Source organism: Entelurus aequoreus, linkage group LG27 (genome assembly GCF_033978785.1).
Source record: "Entelurus aequoreus isolate RoL-2023_Sb linkage group LG27, RoL_Eaeq_v1.1, whole genome shotgun sequence".
Lineage (NCBI taxonomy): Eukaryota > Metazoa > Chordata > Actinopteri > Syngnathiformes > Syngnathidae > Entelurus > Entelurus aequoreus.
In genome coordinates, this window is record NC_084757.1 from 17,927,583 (window position 1) to 17,951,397 (window position 23,815).

General features: G+C 43.3%; 1 protein-coding gene across 14 annotated transcripts in view; it reads left to right on the forward strand.

Moving 5' to 3' along the window:
- ncanb (neurocan b) overlaps positions 1-23,815 on the forward strand; it is a 567,283-nt gene that overhangs the window by 219,337 nt on the left and 324,131 nt on the right. For 11 of the 14 annotated variants that reach the window (XM_062039081.1, XM_062039087.1, XM_062039082.1 and 8 more), the window contains one exon: positions 5,744-5,820. In XM_062039081.1, the coding sequence (XP_061895065.1) occupies positions 5,748-5,820 (73 nt within the window). In that variant the 5' untranslated portion in view covers positions 5,744-5,747. The remainder of the gene's footprint in view (positions 1-5,743; positions 5,821-23,815) is intronic. The other 3 variants (XM_062039077.1, XM_062039086.1, XM_062039085.1) reach the window with 1 other exon arrangement.

Sequence of the window (23,815 nt, forward strand, 5' to 3'; positions counted from 1 at the left end):
TACAGCCCTTTGAGACACTTGTGATTTAGGGCTATATAAATAAACATTGATTGATTGATTGATGTATGTATGTATGTATGTGTATATGACATGCAGCTCATCCACAAAGTCTAAAATAAAATTGTAAAAACTAAAAATGATTCTACCTTTTTTTTTTTATATCATGTAACAACAATGGAGTTTTACTGCTCTGATTGTGAGTTTACAAATCCAAAGTTTTGTGTGACTTTAAAGATGTATTTGTCCCCCAAATATGAATAACATAACCTTTCATTGGTTTATTTGTGTGACCCAAAACCTTGATTTTCTGTACTAATGCCTTTGTACAGAAAGGCACACAGCTTAGATATTTTTATGATGTCAGTGTTTGCATCCGTGGCATTACCTACACTACTGTAAACCGACAAGAGCTATCTGAATCTGGCATCTCCACCGTAGCAGACGGCAAATCCTCCCTCCAGCCCTCGGGCACCACAACGTCTCCCAAGAGGGTCCGCATTCATTATTTACGCTCTCGTACCGCAACCCCTCCGCGCCCCATGGGCTGCACAGGGCTGACTTCATTTCACCTCATTTGACGGCTGTCCTTTAGCTGTAGGGCCACATTTATTATTGTGTACCGTATACTGTATATACACGCACATGCTTGAAGGCAGTTTGACCATCTTTATAGCTGTGTCATATGTTCTTTGTGTAAAAATGAATATTTTAACTGTGTCGTGAACAGTGTTGGGTTAGTTACTGAAAACCAGTAACTAGTTACAGTTACTAGTTACTTTATTTGAAAAGTAACTCAGTTACTTACACCAAAAAGTAATGCGTTGCTGTGAAAAGTAACTATTTAGTTACTTATATATTTTATTTTATTTTTTTAAGGCCCCATTTGATGCCCTTTTAGCCTTCATTTCAGTACGGTTATTGCACTGGAGAATAATACAATCTGTTGATCAACTTGACATGCATTTGCATCACTGAACTCTGCTAAGCAATGTGGTCTACATACAACACACAAAGACAAATATATGTTTCAAAGGGCCGATTTGTTTCAGGCCAGAACAAATTGACAAAATTATTTTAAATAGCTGGAACATAACATACATAAGTAACAAACAGCATAATAACAACATAGCTGTAAACCAAGGAAGGCACACACTACATACACAAAGCCTAACCAGGCGTTTTTTTCTCTCAAGGAATTCTGAAATATAATCATGTCTGAAGCCCAGAACACTCTACACATTTCCCCAGTTTTAGTTTAGAGATAAGGAAAGATTGGCCTGGCCCACTAGGATCCCTCTTTATGTTTGTGAACTTTATAGTCTATACATTTAGAGTGATGTGATAATCAAACACTCTAGAAGTCTAGAATGAAAGAGTATATAAGAGAATTGACAGTGTGTACCTTCAGTGCGCAGTGCCTCGTTAAAATCCAGCCGCTGTTGCTTAGGAGGTGAAGTGCTTCGTACTAGCTTCGTCGAAGCAGGTTGCTTTTGTAGCTGTTTCAGCAGATTTTAATTGCTAGGATAGGATCTTTGATCCAAGACACAACTTACATTTAACTAAAATGTTATTTTCTTTGTGGTCGACAAAAGAAAAGTATTGAGAATATCTCCATGTTAAGAAACTCGGCTTCGGGCTTCACCATGATGTCTTGTTAGTAAACACAGACACGCTCCCTCACATACACACACACACACACACATACATACAGACAGCGCGCGGCGCGACTCTTTTTTTGTCGCCTCTTCCGCAGCGCTGCAATAAAACACTCAGATCTTCTCAGTTTGTAGCCGATACTGCATTATTTTACATTATTTTTTATGTAGTAACGCATCATGTAGTAACTAACTGAGTTACTAAATATAAAAAATAACGCGTTAGATTACTATTTACCGCCGAAAGTAACGGCGTTACAGTAACGCGTTACTTTATGCGTTAGTCCCAACACTGGTTGTGAAGCACTTTGTGGTGCTTTACAACATAAATGTGAGTTAAATACAAAACCCAAAACCAGTGAAGTTGGCACGTTGTGTAAATGGTAAATAAAAACAATGATTTGCAAATCCTTTTCAACTTATATTCAATTGAATAGACTGCAAAGACAAGATATTTAATGTTCGAACTGAGAAACTTTTTTTTTTTTTGCAAATAATCATTAACTTAGAATTTAATGGCAGCTACACCGCTACAACAAAGATGACGGGGAGAAGACGCTGTCGAAGGTGAGCCACGTAAATAAACCGCCCACAAAACGGAAGAGACTGTCATAAAGTTACTTGAAGATGATCTGTAAAACATAATCTATGCAACATTTTGACCAAATAACCACCATTACATGTTATGTAGACCACAAGGAAGTGTTTTACATTTAGAAAAAAAAAATATATCACTCCTAATGCGCCTTATAATCCGGTGCGCCTTATACAGTACAGGCCAAAAGTTAGGACACACCTTGTCCTCATTCAATACTTTTCTTTATTTTTATGACTATTTACATTGTAGATTTTTACTGAAGGCATCAAAACTATGAATGAACACATGTGGAGTTATGTACTTTAACAAAAAAAAAGTGAAATAACAGAAAACATGTTTTGTATTCTAGTTTCTTCAAAATAGCCACCCTTTGCTCTGATTACTTCTTTGCACACTCTTGGCATTCTCTCGATGAGCTTCAAGCACACCTGTGAAGTGAAAACAATTTCAGGTGACTACCTCTTAAAGCTCATTGAGAGAATGCCAAGAGTGTGCAAAGCAGTAATCGGAGCAAAGGGTGGCTATTTTGAAGAAACTAGAATATAAAACATGTTTTCAGTTATTTCACCTTTTTTTTTGTTAAAGTACATAACTCCACATGTGTTCATTCATAGTTTTGATGCCTTCAGTGACAATCTACAATGTAAATAGTCATGAAAATAAAGAAAATACATTGAATGAGAAGGTGTATCCAAACTTTTGGCCTATACTGTCTATGACAGTGGTTCTTAATGTAACCGGTGGTCTTTTCCTCTGCGTTGTGTGGCTTTTATGGAACACGACCGACACCGACTTATCCGTTTCCAGTGGGGGTTGGTCTCCGCCAGGGCTGCGCTCTGTCACCTATCCTGTTTGTGATTTTCATGGACAGGATTTCTAGGCGGAGTCGTGGCCATGGCGGAGAGGGTATACGTCTCGGGGGGCTAAAGGTTGCGTCACTGCTGTTTGCAGATGATGTGGTCCTGATGGCACCTTCGGTTCGTGACCTTCAGCTCTCACTGGATCGGTTCGCAGCCGAGTGTTCAGCGGCTGGAATGAGGATCAGCATCTCCAAATCTGAGGCCATGGTTCTCAGCAGGAAACCGATGGTTTGTACAGTCCGGGTAGGGGACAGGACTCTGTCCCAGGTGGAGGAGTTTAAGTATCTCGGGGTCTTGTTCACGAGTGAGGGAAAGATGGAGAAGGAAATCAGCCGGAGAATCGGAGCAGCTGGGGCAGTATTGCAGTCTCTCTGCCGCACTGTTGTGACGAAACGGGAGCTGAGCCAGAAGGCAAAGCTCTCGGTCTACCGAGCTATCTACATTCCTACTCTCACCTATGGTCATGAAGTATGGGTAATGACCGAAAGAATAAGATCGCGGATACAAGCGGCCGAAATGAGTTTCCTCAGAAGGGTGGCTGGCATCTCCCTTAGAGATAGGGTGAGAAGTGCAGTCACCCGAGAGAGACTCGGAGTAGAGCCGCTGCTCCTTCGCTTGGAAAGGAGCCAGCTTAGGTGGTTCGGGCATCTCGTGCGGATGCCTCACGAGCGTCTCCCTAGGGAGGTCCTCGTTGCACGTCCCACTGGGAGGAGGCCCCGCGGCAGGCCAAGGACCAGATGGGGGGATTACATCTCCTCTCTGGCCTGGGAACGCTTCGGGATTCCCCAGGAGGAAGTCGCAAATGTTGCTCTGGAGAGGGAAGTCTGGGGGTCTTTGCTGGAGCTGCTGTCCCCGCGACCCGATTCCGGATAAGCGGTTGAAGATGGATGGATGGATGGACCGACACCATGGATTGCTCAGCTGCACTTTACTGATAATACACAGAATACAATTGTTGTCAATAACTTTTTGCCATCGTCGAGTCCCTCTCCTTTATCGTAGACAAAAAGGGAAGTTGGAAGGCGTGTCCAACACATATAAAAAGACAGGTATCACAGTAATTATTGCAGTAGGAGGGACAACGAGGCAATGGTTCCACATTGACAAAACATCGAACAACGTTCAAGTATTTACATGTAACTTACAAATTTTTTGTGTAATTATAACGATAATAAAACATTATAAAATACATTATTTACAAGACATAATTGACCCTGTTACATTAACCTGGGTTCGATCGAACCCTAGGGGTTCGGTGAGTCGGCCTCAGGGGTTCGGTGGAGCCTCCACCGCGGAGGTCAAGACACACCCGACTCATCGTGTAAATAAAAACTTCTCCCTATCGACGTATTATGGATACCCCCAAACTATGTTCCTTCTAATTTTCCATCTGATTTGCAGGTGTGTAATTTGTTGTGAGTTCATGCACTGTGTTGGTTTTGTTCTTTGAACAAGGTGATGTTCATGCACGGTTCATTTTGTGCACCAGTAAAAAAACCATATAACTCTGTCTTGAATTTGAAAACATTTTTTATTTTTATTTTTCACCTATGAAGAGTTTGGTGAATGCGCATATGAAACTGGTGGGGTTCGGTACCTCCAACAAGGTTAAGAACCACTGGTCTATGAAAAAGACAGTACAGTGCGCCTTATGGTCTGGAAAATACGTTATATCACAATATAGATTTTCGGCCACATCGCCCATCCCTATTATGTACTATGATTCGTGCTGATATCGTAACAGAGTAGTATCGGCCTACACTCAGGGTTTCAATATCAGTGTTGTGTCGGAAGTGAAAAAGTCGTTCCGCTTTTAAGGGATATTTTTTGGCTCCATCATGTCCTCTTTAAGTACCCAAATAAACCAGGCGGCTGTGTGTATTAGAGCCGAACTTGAATGTGACAGCTGCTTAGTTGCACGGAAGTGTTGTGCTCGCCCTGTCAGCCTGCCAGCCAAATAGCGAGTATTGACACTGAGGATAGCGTACTTACTGTATAATGTGACATTGTCCTCGCCGCCGTGACACTCTGCTCTGCACTGGAAAGTCTTTCCGCACACGTCATGTACGATACGGCTGCTGCGCCCTTATCTGCTTGTTCCACTTGTTGATATGCATCACTAAATAAATGTGTTTCTTGCAGCGCTTTGAAAAATGCGCCATTTCTATCGGCAGATCATAAAACGCGAGGAAAAAGTCAGACAACTTTGGCTCTTTTTTTTTTTTTTGTTAACACGTGCTGGCACAAAGTGAGCCAGTGCATGCTGGGATAGACTTATATCCACCCGGTGGTGCTGATTAGGAATAAATTGGAAAAGACAAAAGCGGAATGGGGCTTTAAACGTCATTAAGGATAAGTGCTTGCTGTCCAATTGGGAGATCCTTGTCTCTGAAGTGTAGAGATAATGGCCTATAGTTCAAATTACACTTGAGAGAGATGAAACATGAAGGTAACAGCGAGTTGACTTTTTTTTTTAAAAAGGCTTAAAATGAATGTTTTCCAGCCTTAAAAGGGGCTTTGGAGAAATCACAAGGAGGGATGAAGTGACAGCTCTCAATCCAAAGAGAGTGTGGATAAGAGGAGCCGCAGAGGCAAAATGTGTTTATCTTATAGTCTTTTCTTTTCTGCAGCAGGATGTGCGACGTCATGCCGACGTGTCGACTTCAGACCTTGCTGGTCCTCCTGATGCTTCACACCGTCAGCCATGGTGAGTTCAACTCATTCACCTGTCACAAACTCCACCTACCACCCCTTTTTTTCATTTAGCAAGTACTGTATTTTTTGGACTATAAGGCGCACTTAAAGTTAAAGTACCACTGATAGTCACGCACACACTAGGTTTTGTGAAATTACCCTCTGCATTTGACCCATTCCCTTTTTCCACTCCCTGGGATTTGAAGGGAGCAGTGAGCAGCAGCGGTGGCCGCGCCCCGGAATAATTTTGGTGATTTAACCCCGAATTCCAACCCTTGATGCTGAGTGCCAAGCAGGGAGGTAATGGGTCCCATTTTTATAGTCTTTGGTATGACTCGGTCGGGGTTTAAACTCACGACCTCCCGATCTCAGGGCGGACACTCTAACCACGAGGCCACTGAGCCACTAAAATCAATTTCATTTTCTCAAAAATCGACAGTGCGCCTTATAACACGGTGCGCCTAATGTACGGAATAATTCTGGTTGTGCTTACCGACCTCAAAGCAATTTTATTTGGTACCCCACCTTCCGCCCGAATGCAGCTGAGATTGGCTCCAGCACCCCTCGCGACCCCGAAAAGGACAAGCGGTAGAAAATGGATGGATGGATGGACATGGTGTAATGATTAGTGTGACCAGTAGATGAGTCACACATAAGAGATATGTGTAGACTGCAATATGACGGCAGTAAACAACGCCACAACTTTAAATGTTCCATTGAAAATAAAGAACATTACACACAAATCTCTCAAAATGTTTTAGTATGACTTTGAAGTCGCACCGCTTGATGGATTGTCGGCCCATTACGGCTACAGTAGTCAGAGACACAAGTATTATTATGGTGTGTGTATAAAGACCACAAAATGGCACCCATTAGCAGACATATTATCTGGCGTTTTGTTTCTCAATATTATGCAAAACCAACTTTTCTTACCTTCCTGGTACCAGCTGATGTGTATTTGAGATCTGTATAAGTCCTGAAAATTTCCGCCACTGTAGTCTGTACCGATACCGTAGTGCAGTGGTTCTCAAATGGGGGTATGCATACCCCTAGGGGTACTTGAAGGTATGCCAAGGGGTACGTGAGATTTTTTTTTAATATTCTAAAAATAGCAAGAATTCAAAAATCCTTTATAAATATATTTATTGAATAATACTTCAACAGAATATGAATGTAAGTTCATAAACTCAGTGAAGCACAAGCTCAGGTTTCTCACTAAAATGTCTGTCAAAAAGAACTGTGAAAAGAAATACAACAATGCAATATTCAGTGTTGACAGCTAGATTTCCATAAATATTGATGTTAAAGATTTATTTTTTTGTGAAGAAATGTTTAGAATTAAGTTCATGAATCCAGATGGATCTCTATTACAATCCCCAAAGAGGGCACTTTAAATTGATGATTACTTCTATGTGTAGAAATGTTTATTTATAATTGAATCACTTGTTTATTTTTCAACAAGTTTTTAGTTATTTTTATATATATTTTTCCAAATAGTTCAAGAAAGACCACTACAAATGAGCAATATTTTGCACTGTTATACAATTTAATAAATCAGAAACTGATGACCAGTGTTGGGACCAACACGTTAGTTTCGGCGGTAACTAGTAATCTAATGCGTTATTTTTTATATTCAGTAACTCAGCTACCGTTACTACATGATGCGTTACTGCGTTATTTTACGTTACTTTTTATGTAGTATAAAGTGTGTTTTATCGAAGCGCTGCAGTGTCATCGTTGTGATTCTTCTTGTGTCACAAATCGGAGAAGAGAGACCTGCGCTCTGTGTGTGTGGGTGTGAGTGTGGGGAGGGGGGAAGGGGCGTGTCTGATCATGGCAGAGCCAGAAGTCGAGTTTGTTAACATGGAGATATTTTGACTACTTTTCTTTTGTCGAGCACAAAGAAAATAACATTTTAGTTAAATGTAAATTGTGCTTTGGATCAAAGATCCCATTTACTGCTCAAAACAGCAATTCAAATCTGCTGAAACAAGCTACATAAGCAACATGCTTCGACGTAGCTAGTAAAGAAAGACAGAGACTCCAATTCCACTTTCCCTCCACCACCACTACTTAAGGATTAGCTCTGCCTCTGCTCATCATTCAGCACTGAAGGTACACACTCTGTCAATCAATGTTCCCTCTAATTTTTCATGTGTGTGAGCAAACACAAAAACTCCCTGAGCATTCAGTGGAGCCCATGTGAGCAACATCAGACGTGCACACTGTGGCTACACCAGCAGCACACCTGTCCCAAACCTGACTAAATAACAAGTTCAATCTCCATCCATCCATCCATTGTCCGTTTCGGGGTCGCTGGAGCCTATCTCAACTGCATTCGGGCGGAAGGCGGGGTACACCCTGGACAAGTCCCCACCTCATCGCAGGGCCAACACAGATAGACAGACAACATTCTCTTATTATTATAATGAAATGACAGCAGTCATTTCCATTTCTAATATAAGTGTTTAGGCCCACTTACAATGACAATAACAAAAAATATTGTTTTTCATGAACTGTGTACTTGTATTGTTTGTCTGGGTGGGGGTCCTGCTTTGGAAATAATTTGTAGCCCTTTCAGACATTGCATTTAGTTCCCATTAAAACATTCACATGTTGCACAATGAGATGTAAGCAGGGGATCATGTGTACATTCCTGCAACTTCCTGTTTGTAAAAAATATACTTTTATTAGTATTTATTTAATATACTAACAGCATTTAATGATTGATATTTATAAATTAAGATTCCTAATAAATGACACTAGAATAAGCACACATTTGATTGGTAAATCATAGTGTAACGACCTGGAATGACACTTTATGTGTGGTGTTGGAGTTGTCCGACTTTTTGTTTGGCTGTAAACGCATCACTGGCTAAGTGCCATATGTACATGTGTTGGCGCAAGTGAGAAAGAGCAAGAGGCTGCTGTTGATATAACGAAGTTGCTTTTGGTCTGGCTTGTACTGCAGAAAATGACCACTTTTGCTAGATATAATTTTTTTTACTAATGTTTTGGTGATGTGTTTATGGCCGACAATAAAGAGTTTTGCTCAGTAAAGTGATGGATGGAATTCATGTCCTCAAAGCGTCTCGACAGACGTTACAATATTTGAACAAGGATGACGAAAAGTGTTTTCTGTCGTGTCGTGTCAAATTGTTATGCACTCATTTTTTAATTTGATTTTGTGCGTGGCATAGATTTGCCGTGCGCAGAGGACGCTTGAGCAGTGCACAATTGCACAGGTGCGCACCTTAGAGGGAACGTTGCTGTCAATTCTCTTATATACTCTTTCATTCTAGATTTCTAGAGTGTTTGATTATCACATCACTCTAAATGTATAGACTACAAAGTTCACAAACATAAAGAGGGATCCTAGTGGGCCAGGCCAATCTTTCCTTATCTCTAAACTAAAACAGGGGAAATGTGTAGAGTGTTCTGGGCTTCAGACATGATTTTGTGTCAGAATTACTTGAGGAAAAAATGCCTGGTTAGGCTTTGTGTATGTAGTGTGTGCCTTTCTTGCTTTACAGCTATGCTGTTATTATGCTGTTTGTTACTTATGTATGTTATGTTGCAGCTTTTTAAAATAGTTTTGTCAATTTGTTCTGGCCAGAAACAAATTAGCCCTTTGAAACATATCTTTGTCTTTGTGTGTTGTATGTAGACCGTATTGCTTAGCAGAGTTCAGTGATGCAAATGCATGTCAAGTTGATCAACAGATAGTATTATTCTCCAGTGCAAGAACAGTACTGAAATGAAGGCTAAAAGGGCATTAATGGGAGCTTTAAAAAATAAAAGAAGAAAAAAATAAGTAACTAAATAGTTACTTTCCACAGTAACGCATTTTTTGGTGTAAGTAACTGAGTTAGTAACTGAGTTACTTTTGAAATGAAGTAACTAGTAACTGTAACTAGTTACTGGTTTTCAGTAACTAACCCAACACTGCTGATGACATAGTGCTGTATTTTACTTCATCTCTTTTTTTCAACCAAAAATGCTTTCCTCTGATCAGGGGGTACTTGAATTAAAAAAATGTTCACAGGGGGTACATCACTGAAAAAAGGTTGAGAACCACTGCTGTAGTGTATACCACAAGGAAATGTTTTAAATTTAGAACAAAAAATCATAATATGACCCCTTTAATGCGCCTTACAATCCGGAGCGCCTTTTGTATGAAAAAAGACCTAAATAGACCCGCTCATCGGCAGTGTGCCTATGATCCAGAAAATACGTTGACAAGAAAAAAAGCTCTGATTTTCTTGGAAAGACTTTGTTTGGAGTCTTTTGCATGTACTGTATACATCTATAAACCTTTGATATAAGACAAATCGTTTAAGGTAGACATTAGAACAAATTAAATAATCCAGTGGTATTCCAAGGATATGGTTCTGTGAGGCCCCTTCTACACTAAACCGGCTAAAATAATCTAGGGTATATCCCACCTAACCTTATACTTGTCCACACACACAATGGTTGTTTAAGACCCCACCTCCGTCCGCCGGCGCAACGCGACCTAGTACGCATGCGCAGAAAATGTGCACGTCATAGTCACCTCCAGTGTTGCTTTGTGTGCAAGTTCTTAAAATAAATTTAACTTATCTGAACAATATCCAGTGTTGTGGTCTTTCAATTAACTGGAATCTGGGCCCTATTGTAGTGAATCACAAATGAGCCATCATAAATTAATGAAATCTTTAGTGCACATGTGAAAATAAACAATGTGATAAAGAACATTTTACATTAGTCAATCTAGGGATGTAGATATCTGGTCAGGACACTCCTCACTTTTTTGCCTTCACCTTTATTGTCCATTCCTTTTTGGTAACTTTATATACTCTGGACCTAGACGCTGAGTCCGCGACATACATTGCGGACAATAACTGATAGTCTGTTGTGCCAGTTCAAATGCATTCGCTGTTTTCCGTAGTCTTCCCTCGTCGGCCAAGTAATACAAAGCACGCGCTACCTTTTTTTTTATCACATCCGCAGAGCCCACATTCCCGTTGTCTCCCCTTCGACAAATGGACAAAGTTTTTCCGTAAGTAGAATCACAGCTGACCTGGACATTCCAAAGTTCTTTTGCCATCTCAGAAGTGTTGTATCCCAAATAGCTGCAATTGTACGTTTCCTTCACTTAAGGTATTCATGTGTGATTTCCACAAGCGTCTGTACATGTAGAAGAAGGAGAAACATGTCTGGATGACTTGCCTCCATCTTTCCATTGATTAGCTCCGGTTGTTATGAAGCTGGCAGTGGCGCGGTCTTTCTGACTTCACTTCCTCTCAGAACTCAGTTTGTAAACGATCAATGAGTCCATACAAAGCTAAGAGCCGGAGATTCAAGAAATACACGGCGCACCCAACCGTGTAAAAAACATTATCCAAGGAGGGTTACCTTAAACGAGGGTTTAGTGTGGCTGACACGGTGCTTAGGCTAAATAATTATTCGTTTAAGGAGTTATCCGGCTTTATGTAGACAGGGCTTAAGAAGTCTAAAAGGACTCAAGGCTTTGGACTGGGGGGGTCATGGGTTCGATTCCTGCTACAGACATCATCCAAATTGGGTGTGGTTGCTGCAGGGAAGTTCCATTTCCTGAGCACTGGGCAAGGCCTCTTGAACAAACCACTGAACCCCAACAGTTTGAAAGTGGAGCTACAGTTAATTGAGCTGCTTGGTGGAAAGCTGTACCGGCTTTAGTACCACTCCTCCATCTTGCATCGCTCAATCCGAAGTTACCCATCTGAAAAGGAATCAAGTGTTATGTACGTGAGGGTTGGAAGGAGACGGCACCACGAAGAGCTTAAGGTTACCAGGTTTATTGTAACCTTTGATGATTGTGTGGGATGTGTATGCTACTCTAAGTGTTGGTTGCAGGATTAAGTGTAGAATTAACCATGTAAATAATTCAAGAGGATGTTGTACATGCGTGATGGATGAAAAGTTTGTCTGACCAAGAGGGTAGGCACAAGGGAGATCCGGGGACAGGCAGGTGGTCGAAGGCAGGCGGCAAGCAACAATGTCCAAGTCCAAACGAGTGATCGAGGATTGAGGCAACTGCAAGGAGAACAAGGGACATAAGTCAACAAGACAAAAAGGGACAAAAGACAAAAGCAAGGCGAGGACAACGAGAGGGAAGCCAGAGACGTAATGCTTACTACAAGAGTTAACGACGTTCCGGTGTAGGTCCCAAGGAGTGACTGGTTCTTATGCTGTCCTCCTGATTACTGCCAGGTGTGCTGATGACTAACCGCCTGCAGCTGCGGCGAAGAGAGGGCGTGATGCAATAGGCGGGGGCGTGTCCTGACATGCTGCCAGACAGGGAGTGTGATCTTGCTGAGGGAAAATCTTGGGTTCGAATCCGCGCTGCAACAGTACCCCCCTCCTTAGGCGAGGCACCCGACGAGCGTCTGAGGCCCCCCGGGTTGGCACAGTAGAAGTCCTCCAGAAGAGAGGGGTCGGCAAGGTAGGAGGCCGGCACCCATGATCTGTCCTCCGGTCCGTATCCCTCCCAGTCGACCAGGTATACCAGCCCCCTACCCTGTCGACGGACCCCGAGGATCTTCCTTACCTTCCAAACCGGATCGCTGTCATCCAGGAACCTAGGGGGGGGGGGGGGGGGGGGAAGGGGTAGGGGGAGATAGAACGCTCTCCACCACCGGCTTTATTTGAGAGACATGGACCACAGGATGTCGCTTGACCGAGGGTGGGAGAGCCAGTTTAACAGAAACTGGGTTGATTAAGGAAATGATGGGAAAAGGACCAACAAAACGGGGGGCTAACTTTTTAGACGGTACCTGGAGGCTGAGGTCCTTAGCGAGTAACATGACCTTTTGTCCAGGCTGATAAGAAAGGGCCGGGATACGGTGTCTGTTGGCACTGGGACACATCCTCTCTGATGCCTTAACGAGGGCCGTACGAGCGGCTCTCCACACCCTCTGACACCTTTTGATGTGGGCCCTGGTAGAAGGTACCCCGATCTCGAGTTCCTGCTGGGGAAACACAGGGGGTTGATAGCCCAAAGAACACTCAAAAGGGGACATCCTGGTGGCAGAGCTCTTCATTGCGTTGTAGGAGTACTCTACCCATGGGATGAACTTGCTCCAGGACGAGGGCTGACTTGGGCAGCGAAGCATAGACTCCAGACTTTGATTGGCTCTTTCAGCCTGTCCATTGCTTTGGGGATGATATCCTAAAGGTGAGGCTGACCGAGGCCCTGATCCCCCTACAAAATGTTCTCCATACCTTAGAGGTGAACTGAGGGCCCCGGTCGGATACGATGTCCATAGGAATCCCATGTTGTTTTACGACGTGCAACGTGAGAAGATCCGCCGTCTCGGAGGAGGAAGGCAACTTGCGGAGGGGTATGAAGTGGGCTGCCTTAGAAAAGCGGTCGACAATGGTGAGAATAGTGTTATTACCTCTCGAGACGGGAAAGCCAGTGACGAAGTCCAAAGCTATGTGTGACCATGGGCGAGCCGGAATCGACAGTGGGCGTAGTAGACCAGCCGGGGGTCGGTGTGACTGTTTACTGCGGGCACAAGTGGAACAGGCAGTGATGAACTCTCGAGTGTCAGCAGCCAAGGATGGCCACCAAAAACGTCTTCGGACAAAGGATAATGTACGTTGGAACCCAGGATGGCAGGAAAACAGACTAGAGTGGGCCCAATCCAAGACCTGGGACCGAAGTTCTCTGTGAACGAACAACTTGCCAGGCGGTCCGCCCCCAGGTCCAGGACGAGCCTGCAGAGCCTTCTTCACCTGGTCCTCAATTTTCCAGGTGACCATTCCCACAATACGAGCTGGTGGCAGAATGGTCTCAGGGATGGGCGGACAAGCGTTCTCAGCCATGTGCACTCTAGACAATGCGTCTGCCTTCTGGTTCTTGGATCCTGGTCGGTAAGACAAGACGTAGTCGAAGCGAGAAAAAAACTGTTGCCACCTTGCCTGCCGATTGTTGATTCGTCGCGCTGACCGAATGGCGAGAAGGTTGCTATGGTCAGTCAAGATTTGGAACTGGTGCCTAGCTCCCTCTAACCAGTGTCTCCACTCCAATAAAGCCTCGTGGACAGCCAGCAGCTCCCTGTTACCAGCATCGTAGTTTAGTTCAGCCGGGGAAAGTCGCCTGGAGAAAAATGCACAGGGGTGAAGCAAGTTATCAATCTTAGATCTCTGAGAAAGTGTAGCTCCAATCCCTGAGTCAGAAGCATCCACCTCCACTAAGAATGGACAGTCCCAATCTGGATGGATGAGGACGGGGGCAGAGATAAAGCTGGTCTTGAGTCCTCTAAAAGCACTGTCGGCCTCAGGTGACCACAAAAAATTGACCTTAGATGAGGTGAGAGCATTGAGGGGTGCTGCAATAAGACTGAAATTCCAAATGAATCTTCTATAAAATCCCGCGAAGCCCAGAAATCTCCTGAGTTCTGTCTTGGATGTGGGTTGTGGCCAGGCTACCACAGCCTTGACCTTCTCAGGGTCAGCCCTGACGTGCCCCTTCTCCATAATGAAGCCCAGAAAATCCACAGATGAGGCGTGAAAAAGGCATTTCTCCGCCTTGACAAACAGTCTGTTCTCGAGAAGACGCTGAAGGACCAAAAGGACATGCTGTTGATGCTCTTGCGGGTTGCGAGAAAAAATAAGGATGTCGTCCAAGTAGACAACAACAAACTGGTCCAGCATGTCACGAAGAATGTCATTGACCAGTGTCTGAAAAACAGCAGGAGCATTGGTAAGACCAAAAGGCATAACTCTGTACTCGTAGTGGCCAAGGTGAGTATTAAACGCTGTCTTCCATTCATCCCCCTCTTTAATCCGAACCAAGTGGTATGCGTTGCGAAGGTCGAGTTTAGTGAAGATGGTAGCTGGTGCCAGGGGTTCAAAAGATGCGTTTAGAAGTGGCAGTGGGTACTTGTTCTTGATGTTTATGTTGTTGAGGTGCCGGTAGTCAATGCAGGGTTGCAAGGACCTGTCCTTCTTAGTCACAAAGAAAAACCCCGCAGCCACAGGGGATTTAGAAGGGCTTATGATACCGGAAGCCAGAGATTCCGTGATGTAATTCTTCATGGCTTCTTTTTCGGGAAGAGACAGGTTGTGCAGCCGACTAGACGGCAGGGATGCCCCAGGAAGCAGCTCGATAGCGCAGTCATATGGTCTATGCGGCGGGAGAGATAGAGCACGTTCCTTGCTGAATACTTCAGCGAGGTCATGATAGAACTCGGGAATGGTAGAGAGGTCGACCTGGTGGTTAGTAGATTGAATAGTTCTGCTGGGGGCCGAGGCTGACTTCAAGCAGTTAGCGTGACAAAGGGTGCTCCAAGCCATTATCTCTCCGGAGGTCCATGAAATGTGAGGATTATGTTGCTTCAACCATGCTCTTCCTAAGACAAGTGGAGTGAAAGGGGCCTCCAAAACCCAGAAACGGATGGTTTCCGGATAAGGTGAGAAGCAGCGGTTCTGATCGGTGTCTGATAGGACCCAATGGACGTCCGTCCAGAGCTTGAGCAGGAAGGTCCTTGTTCAAGGATACCAGAGGAATCTTGTTTTGTTGGGCAAAGCTGTAGTCCATAAGACTATCGTCCGCCCCGGAGTCCAAAAAAACTTTAACTCCAACTCTCTTGTCGTTCCAAGTTAAGGACGCGGAAAACAGGATGCCTGGGTTCTCTTGTCCCCGGGGGAGTGTCGAATGGCTCACCAGGATCCCCCTTGCTGGTGAGCCTGGTCTTTTAGTAGTGCCGGACAGTAGTGGACAATGTGTCCTGCACCCCCACAGTAAAGGCAGAAATGTTGCCTCATCCTTCTCTCCCTCTCCTCCGTCCCCAAACGGGTTCTTCCTACTTGCATGGGTTCGGTGGTTGAAACCGCAACAGGTAATGGGGTCGGTTGTCCTCCAAATGGCTGAAAGACGGGAGATGAGGTCGTAGCCGCGGTTCTCCTAGCGACGCTCCGGGCTCTCTCGGTTGCTCGCTCCACAAGTCTCTGATCATACTGGAGTGCCAAGTCAATGAGGCCTCTGCAAGAGGTTGGTCTATCCCTCAGCAGACCGTCCTTGATTTCTTCGGCGAGTCCCTGACGAAAAGCACTTTGGAGGGCTTTGTCGTTCCAGCCACTGTCTGCCGCAATGGTCCGGAACTCAAGGGTGTAGGCTGCCACCGAGCGAGTTCCTTGCCGGATGGTGTGCAAGCGTCCTGCGGCATCCCCCCATCCTTGGGGTGGTCGAAGACAGCCAAAAATTCGGACCGGAAAGCTGAGTAGTCGGTGCCGAGGCCCAGTGACTTGTCCAAAGCTGCAGTAGCCCACTTGAGAGCAGGTCCGGCAAGCAGCGAAAAAATAAATGCAATTTTGGCCCCATCGGTAGTGTAACGCGAGTGTTGGTGCAAAAAAATAAACTCACATTGCACCAAAAACCCCCTACAGAGCTCAAAATCACCCTCAAAAGGCTTAGGGCTAGCAATCTTGAGCTCTCGGCTAAAGGAAGCGCTACCGGAGCTAGTAGCTGGTGTAGCATGCTGTCCAGTTACCAAGTCTTGCACTGGGCTGGGGACTAGCTCGTCCAACTTAATATATAACTTGGTGAAAGCCTTCTCTAAATTGTCCTCTAATGCCTCAAAAAGAGTCTGGTGCATCTTCAGGACTGAGCACATTACCTCCAAGTCCGGATTTCGTGGGATCCGAGCCTGGGGAGCGAGGCTAGGCTGGGGGGTGTCGTCTGGTTCCGACATGGTTGGCCGGAACGTACTGTTATGTACGTGAGGGTTGAAAGGAGACGACACCACGAAGAGCTTAAGGTTACCAGGTTTATTGTAACCTTTGATGATTGTGTGATGTGTATGCTACTCTAAGTGTTGGTTGCAGGATTAAGTGTAGAATTAACCATGTAAATAATTCAAGAGGACGTTGTACATGCGTGATGGATGAAAATTTTGTCTGACCAAGAGGGTAGGCACAAGGGAGATCCGGGGACAGGCAGGTGGTCGAAGGCAGGCGGCAAGCAACAATGTCCAAGTCCAAACGAGTGATCGAGGATTGAGAGAGGCAACTGCAAGGAGAACAAGGGACATAAGTCAACAAGACAAAAAGGGGCAAAAGACAAAAGCAAGGCGAGGACAACGAGAGGGAAGCCAGAGACGTAATGCTTACTACAAGAGTTAACGACGTTCCGGCGTAGGTCCCAAGGAGTGACTGGTTCTTATGCTGTCCTCCTGATTACTGCCAGGTGTGCTGATGACTAACCGCCTGCAGCTGCGGCGAAGAGAGGGCGTGATGCAATCGGCGGGGGCGTGTCCTGACATGCTGCCAGACAGGGAGTGTGATCTTGCTGAGGGAAAATCTTGGGTTCAAATCCGCGCTGCAACATCAAGAGAGCGCTGGGGAGTAGGAGACATCCTTGTCTTTTAAAAAACTCCACCAAAGTTATGTGCATGGCATGCTCCGCTAAGTGCGCTTGGAAAAACCACCTAGCGGTTGTATCTGCAGGCTTTCCGAGGCATCCAGAAAACAAAGGAGGGTTGGTTGTGTTCTCTGCACACCCTCTGCTTGGGAGGCTTGATTCACAGTGCCAAAGTCTGCTGTGTTTCTTTTCTACCGCCACCAAAGGCAGGAACAATACGAACAGAGGAGACAGCACACAGTCTGTTGGACGGGCATCCAACGAAGGAAGTGGAGGGAAAGTTTAGGCAGGAACAGATACATTTTGAGTGATTGACTTGCAAATGGATAAACCGATCACTAATTCACAAGCTGACGGGCGGTGACAGACGCGGAAGGAGATTTTTACAAGAAAGTTCTAAAGCTTAGTGATATATCAGATGTATCAGATTGTAAGTGGGGTTTTTTTTTACCCTTCGCGTTCATATTTCGCTGTTTGTTGCATTTTTGTTGCGTTTAACTTGATTGTAAAATGTCGATTGAGAGGGGGTGTGACGTTCATATGTTGTCAATATTCAGTGTTTTATCGTTCATAGTTAATGTATTTTTATTTTTGGTAACACTTTAGTATGGGGAACATATTCTAAGTAACAAAAACTTAATTTAGAGTTATTTGGACACTAGGGGAACGTGTAAGGGTTAGGTTTAGGGATACTAATAAGTAATAATTCTGAGGTTATTGAGAGAAGACTCTTAGTTAATGGCTTATGGTTGTATAATAAGGCCATGCAGAAGAATGCATTTATAAGTACTTAATGACTAATTAAGAGCCAATGTTACTAATTTGCATGTTAATAAGCAACTAATTAATGGTGAATATGTTCCCCATACTAAAGTGTTACCTAATTTTTTATTAAAAAAAAAACGATGAATAGTTAATATTGTAAATCCCACATTCTTTATTTTTATGTACATTCTGGGTGTCTCATTCTGTGAAAAAATGTAAAATTCTATTCCATTTTTAAGGTGGTCTGTCATAACGTTTTTAGCATTCAATCAGACATTGTGAGTTTTTGTATTAGTGTTCCTAAAAATAGGGTAACACTTTAGTATGGGGAACATATTCACCATTAATTAGTTGCTTATTAACATGCACATTAGTAACATATTGGCTCTTAATTAGTCATTATTAAGTACTTATTAATGCCTTATTATACAACCAGTAAGTCATTAACTAACCTCAGAATTATTGCTTATTAGTAACCCTAACCCTTATGTTCCCCTAGGATACAAATAACTTTAAATTAAGTCTTTGTTACTTAGAATATGTTCACCATACTAAAGTGTTCCCAAAATGAGGTATACTCTTTTTTTTTTTTTTTCTCTAAATTTGGCCCCTCGAGTCGAAATAATTGCCCAGGCCAGATCGAAGCCAGGTATGTTTAAGAAGTTATTACAACCTTGACTAGGCCAACAACTGATAACCTGAGGCATTACTTTTATTGGTGAAATTGAGTTAATTAAAAAAACTCCCCAACAGCAACCAGCTCAAATAAGCATTTGCACTGCCTGTCCTGACTCATCAAACTTAAAACATTAGACATTTAACTGCAAAGCAAAAAAAAATAAAACAACTCTCCCTTGAGATGGGATAAGTGTCTGCCACATAATGAGGAGATTAAGAATAGACCATCAACAAATCAAAGATTAAATAAGAAACTCCGGCGGATTCAAACGTGTTGTTGGCAAGCATTAAGCCGTCCAAACGTGTGGAATAACCAGCTCAGCGGCGTAGCTGCGAGACGCCACCGAGAAAAAATGACCCAAAAAAAGACAGAAATGTCAGATTAACTCGAGTTGCTTCTGTGACGCTAATTGCAAACCGCTGCTGTGGGCCAACGATTGGGAACAACTCGTTTAAAGACTGATGGCTCCGTCGATGATTTTACTGATTTGCTCACTCATGAGGCCGGATTTATTTTTTAATTTTTGGCACACCGGTAGACGAGATGACAGATAAACATAGAAGACTAGGAGAGACTAGGGTTGTACGGTATACCGGTATTAGTAAAGTACCGCTATACTAATGAATAATTTTCGATACTATACCGCCTCTGAAACATACCTGTCCCGCACCCCCCTGTGCCCGCGTCATCATCACGTCGAGTCATTGCTGGTTTTACGAGCAGACGAGCATGTTCAGCAGCGCACAATCACAGAGTACTTACAAGCAGACACAGTGTGTAGACAGAGAAGGGAGAACGGACGCAATTTGGCTTAGAAACTAACGATAAAGGTGAAGCTATAACACTGAAACACCCTCAGGAAGAGGTGCTTTAAGACATGGCTAGCTAGTTAGCGGCTAAAGTCCAGGCCCAGTCGGCAGTGTTTTAGCTACTTCTAAATCACTAATCCTCACCTCCATGGCGACAAATAAAGTAAGTTTCTTACAATTATCATCCCTGCAGGACGAGGAATAGGTAAACATGCTTCACTACACACCTTGGCTCACCGGCATCAAAATGTAAACAAACGCCATTGGTGGATCTCCACCTGACATCCACTGTAATGATACCAAGTACAGGACCGTATCTAAGGTTCAAGGTTCAACTTTATTGTCCCCGCGGGAAAATTTGTCTTGGGCACAGTGCATCATTGCTTTCTTAACATACACAAAAACAAAAACACAAGCACAGACACAACCACAACCAGACAACTAACATTTAAACATCAGAACATGGAGCTTGATAGACATAGGTGGCACTTCTAGTCGATACTACTATGAATACGTCTATTTTTGGGCATCACAACATCTTCTTTAGTTTTTTTAAAATGTATACTATGCTTATAAACTCAGGAAATATGTCCCTGGACACATGAAGACTTTGAATATGACCAATGTATGATCCTGTAACTACTTGGTATCGGATTGATACCCAAATTTGTGGTATCATCCAAAACTAATGTAAAGTATTAAACAACAGAAAAATAAGTGATTATTACATTTGAACAAAAGTGTAGGCAGAACATGTTAAAATATAAAGTAAGCAGATATTAACAGTAAATGAACAAGTAGATTAAGAATACATTTTCTACCACTTGTCCTTAATAATTTTGACAAAATAATAGAATGATAAATGACACAATATGTTACTGCATACATCGGCAGACTAGATAGGAGCCTTTGTTTGTTTACTTACTAATAAAATACAAGTTGTCTTGTACGTTCACTATTTTATTTAAGGACTAAATTGCAATAAGAAACATATGTTCAATGTACCGTTTTTGTTAAAATAAAGCCAAGAATAAAAACAAAAATTGTGGTCCCCTTTATTTAGAAAAGTACCAAAAAGTATCTAAATAATTTTGGTACCGGTACCAAAATATTGGTACCGGGACAACACTAGGAGAGACTAATCAGGAGTTTGGATCTATTATTCAGGGTTGAACTGACTTTAGACGTGTTTGAGTGACCGGCCGAAAAGCTCAGACCCGCTTGGGGGAGTAGTCATGGGGCGCCCCCTGTTGTTTAGCCTGTGCACATCTCGAGAGCCAGACAATGAGACAATCCGTCTTGTTCAGACTTGTTTTCCAGGAAAAAACACTATTTCATAGTCGGGTCCATGCGGAACACTCAACTAAGATGGCGGAATATGACAAGGCAGTACATTTTTATTTAACAGCCTTTTCTAAAACAATTCAACAGTATAACCTCTAAAGTCAAAGTAAGTCACAACAACTGATTTTGACCAAAATTTACTGGGTAGTTTGGATTTTTCTCAGGCTTTTTGTATTACTTTTTCTTTCTGTCAGAAAGAGGAAGATTAAAAAAAAAATAATGGGATCCATAGAACCCAAGATTGAACGTATTGCGACAGGAAAATGCACAAGATCTGCATTATGGACCCTATTCTTCCATGTGCTTTAGTGCAGTGTTTTTCAACCTCTGTGCCAGTCTTGTGTGCTGTGGGAGATTAGGTAATTTCCCCTGATTGGGTTAAACATTTTTTTTTGCAAACCAGTAATTATAACCCGCAAATAATGTGCCGTTGTTGAGTGTCTGTACTGTCTAGAGCTCGGCAGAGTAACCATATTATACTCTTCCATATCAGTAGGTGGCAGCAGGTAGCTAATTGCTTTGTAGATGTCGGGAACGACGACGATGGTATGTAGTGATCACAATATGCAGACGACAGCGGTCAAACGCTATCCAATGCTTAAATCAAAAATAAACAAAAGGCGAGTGCCGCTAAGAAAAGGCATTGAAGCTTAGGGATGGCTATGCAAAACAAAAACTAAAAACTGAACTGGTTACAAAGTAAACAAAAACAGAATGCTGGACGACAGCAAAGACTCTGGGGACCATTGCATACATCTCACCTGGATAGTAGAAGGTTTAAGGCCATTAACCGAGTAGTTGGTCAACTTTGACAGCCAACTTAGACTCAGAGATGGAGAAAAAGACACAAAAATGATGCTCACCCACCTTTTTTTTAACCCTTCGCGAGGATCATGAATAATTCTTCATCAAAACGGGAAGACAAGTGAAGTGTATTTCTGGTCTGTCGTCCCGGGCCAAGAGATGACGCTGCTGAATAGCTGGATCAAAAGAGACGTTGAAGACGCTTTGCTGAACCAAAAGTTGCTTTATTACAGGCGTGCGTCATTTTAATAGGTCTGCAGTACCCGGAGGAATCTTAGTCGAAAATGGAGGATTTCTAACCGGAGGAGCTAAACCAGACCCGGGCATTCTGCGGCCCGCGGGCCACATCCGGCCCTTTGTGCGTCCCTGTCCGGCCCGCGTGAGGCGAATCATAAATTACAAAATACATTTAAAAAAGTATCTGTCGAGTGTGCAATACAACGGTGCTGCTTTTATTTTGAAAAGCGTTAATTGTATTACTTCCGTGTGGACGTATGCGCGTGCGTGCGTGATTGTGAGTGAATGTGAACAGCAAAATTTAATTGAAATATTGTCGATGTGGCCATCCAGCAGTGCTCAGGTTGCTCATGCGGCCCCCGGTAAAAATTAATTGCCCACCCCTGAGCTAAACCATCAGTTTATATATTCCTTCTTTCTCTGTCTGGGTGTGCGCCAAGTCCAAACAGCCCCACCTGACCATTCAAGGACATGTTTGTGTGTACTGACAGGAAAACAACAGATGTATAGCATAACTTGTAGGCTTGGCGTTTAAGGTAAACATGGAATCTCTCAGTCAGAATAGAGCTATAACTCTGGCATTCCGAAGCCTGGTTTTATTGCTTCTTCTTGGAGGAAATTCCAGTCCACATGCGAATGTCCATCTAAGGCCCTTTCTCAACCATTATTTATTCCGACCTGATGGTTTGCTTTTTCCAAGTTTGGATATGAAAATTCACCATAGGTTGAACATAATATGAGTCAATGAATTCACTTCATTAGCACATCCTATCAGTTGTCATCCCAGTGAGAGCAGACATTATGCACCTTATAGTGATTGCGGCGTCTCTCCCGGCGCGCCCCACCTCGCTGCTCGCTTGTCGTCCACACCTCCTCGCCGCCATCTTGGGGCGGGCTCCTGTGTGCCCTGCCTCGCCGTTGGACTGCCGGCCCCGCCTCTCCACATGCCTTTTACATTACATATAAACTTAGTGTGTATATAAAACGTTGTTGGAGATTTATGGATGTTTATAGAGCACCTTATAGATGGAATAGAGCGACTCCCATTGGGTCTATTGTTGGTTGACATTTGCTAACATTCATGTATGAGTTAGAATGCATAAAAAAAAGAAAAACAGTGTGCTTGTCTTACATTGTGACTGTGAATGATAGGCAAAATTCCAAGGAATGTGCAGTTCCCCTTTAAGTCTGTCACTTTTTACTAAAAAACCTGCTGGTATTTTTGTATACTATTCATCAGAGGTGTGGACTCGAGTCACATGACTTGGACTCGAGTCAGACTCGAGTCATGAATTTGATGACTTTAGACTCGACTTGACAAAATGTAAAGAGACTTGCAACTCGACTTAGACTTTAACATCAATGACTTGTGACTTCACTTGGACTTGAGCCTTTTGACTTGACATGACTTGCTACTTTCCCCAAAACCTAAAGCTTAAAAAGTTATTTGGGAGCGCTCCGTAGCTTTCATTTTGTACGTGTCTGTCTATCAGCGTGTGTGCTGCGTGTCAGCGTGTGTGCTCTCAGTACAATAGCCAATCAAATTAGATCTACATTGTTTTCATCACACAGCATTCAGCCAATCAAATTGCAGGACAACCAATGAACAAGAGTTGTCAAACAACGCGCCAGTGAGAAAGATTTATACCAAAGTTGGTTTCGTTCGGGTATAAAAACTACGACTTGGTCAACAAAATACGAATTGCCGTATGCAAATCACGCAGTTCGAATATTACAGACGGAGACGCAACAACTTCCAACTTCGTTCGACATTTGAAGTTGCACAAAGAAGGGTAAGTTTTGAATGTAAGATAACGTTTATTGGCTAAGTAACGTGACTTATTTGCTGTGTAGTTAAATCAGTGAGGCTGTAAACTCACTGCTAACGTTATAACCATAGACATCTTATAAGTAGACGCAGCATCGAGCGCTACTGCCTACTGGCGCAGACGAGACGCGGGGCCGCCATCTTGGAGTGGTG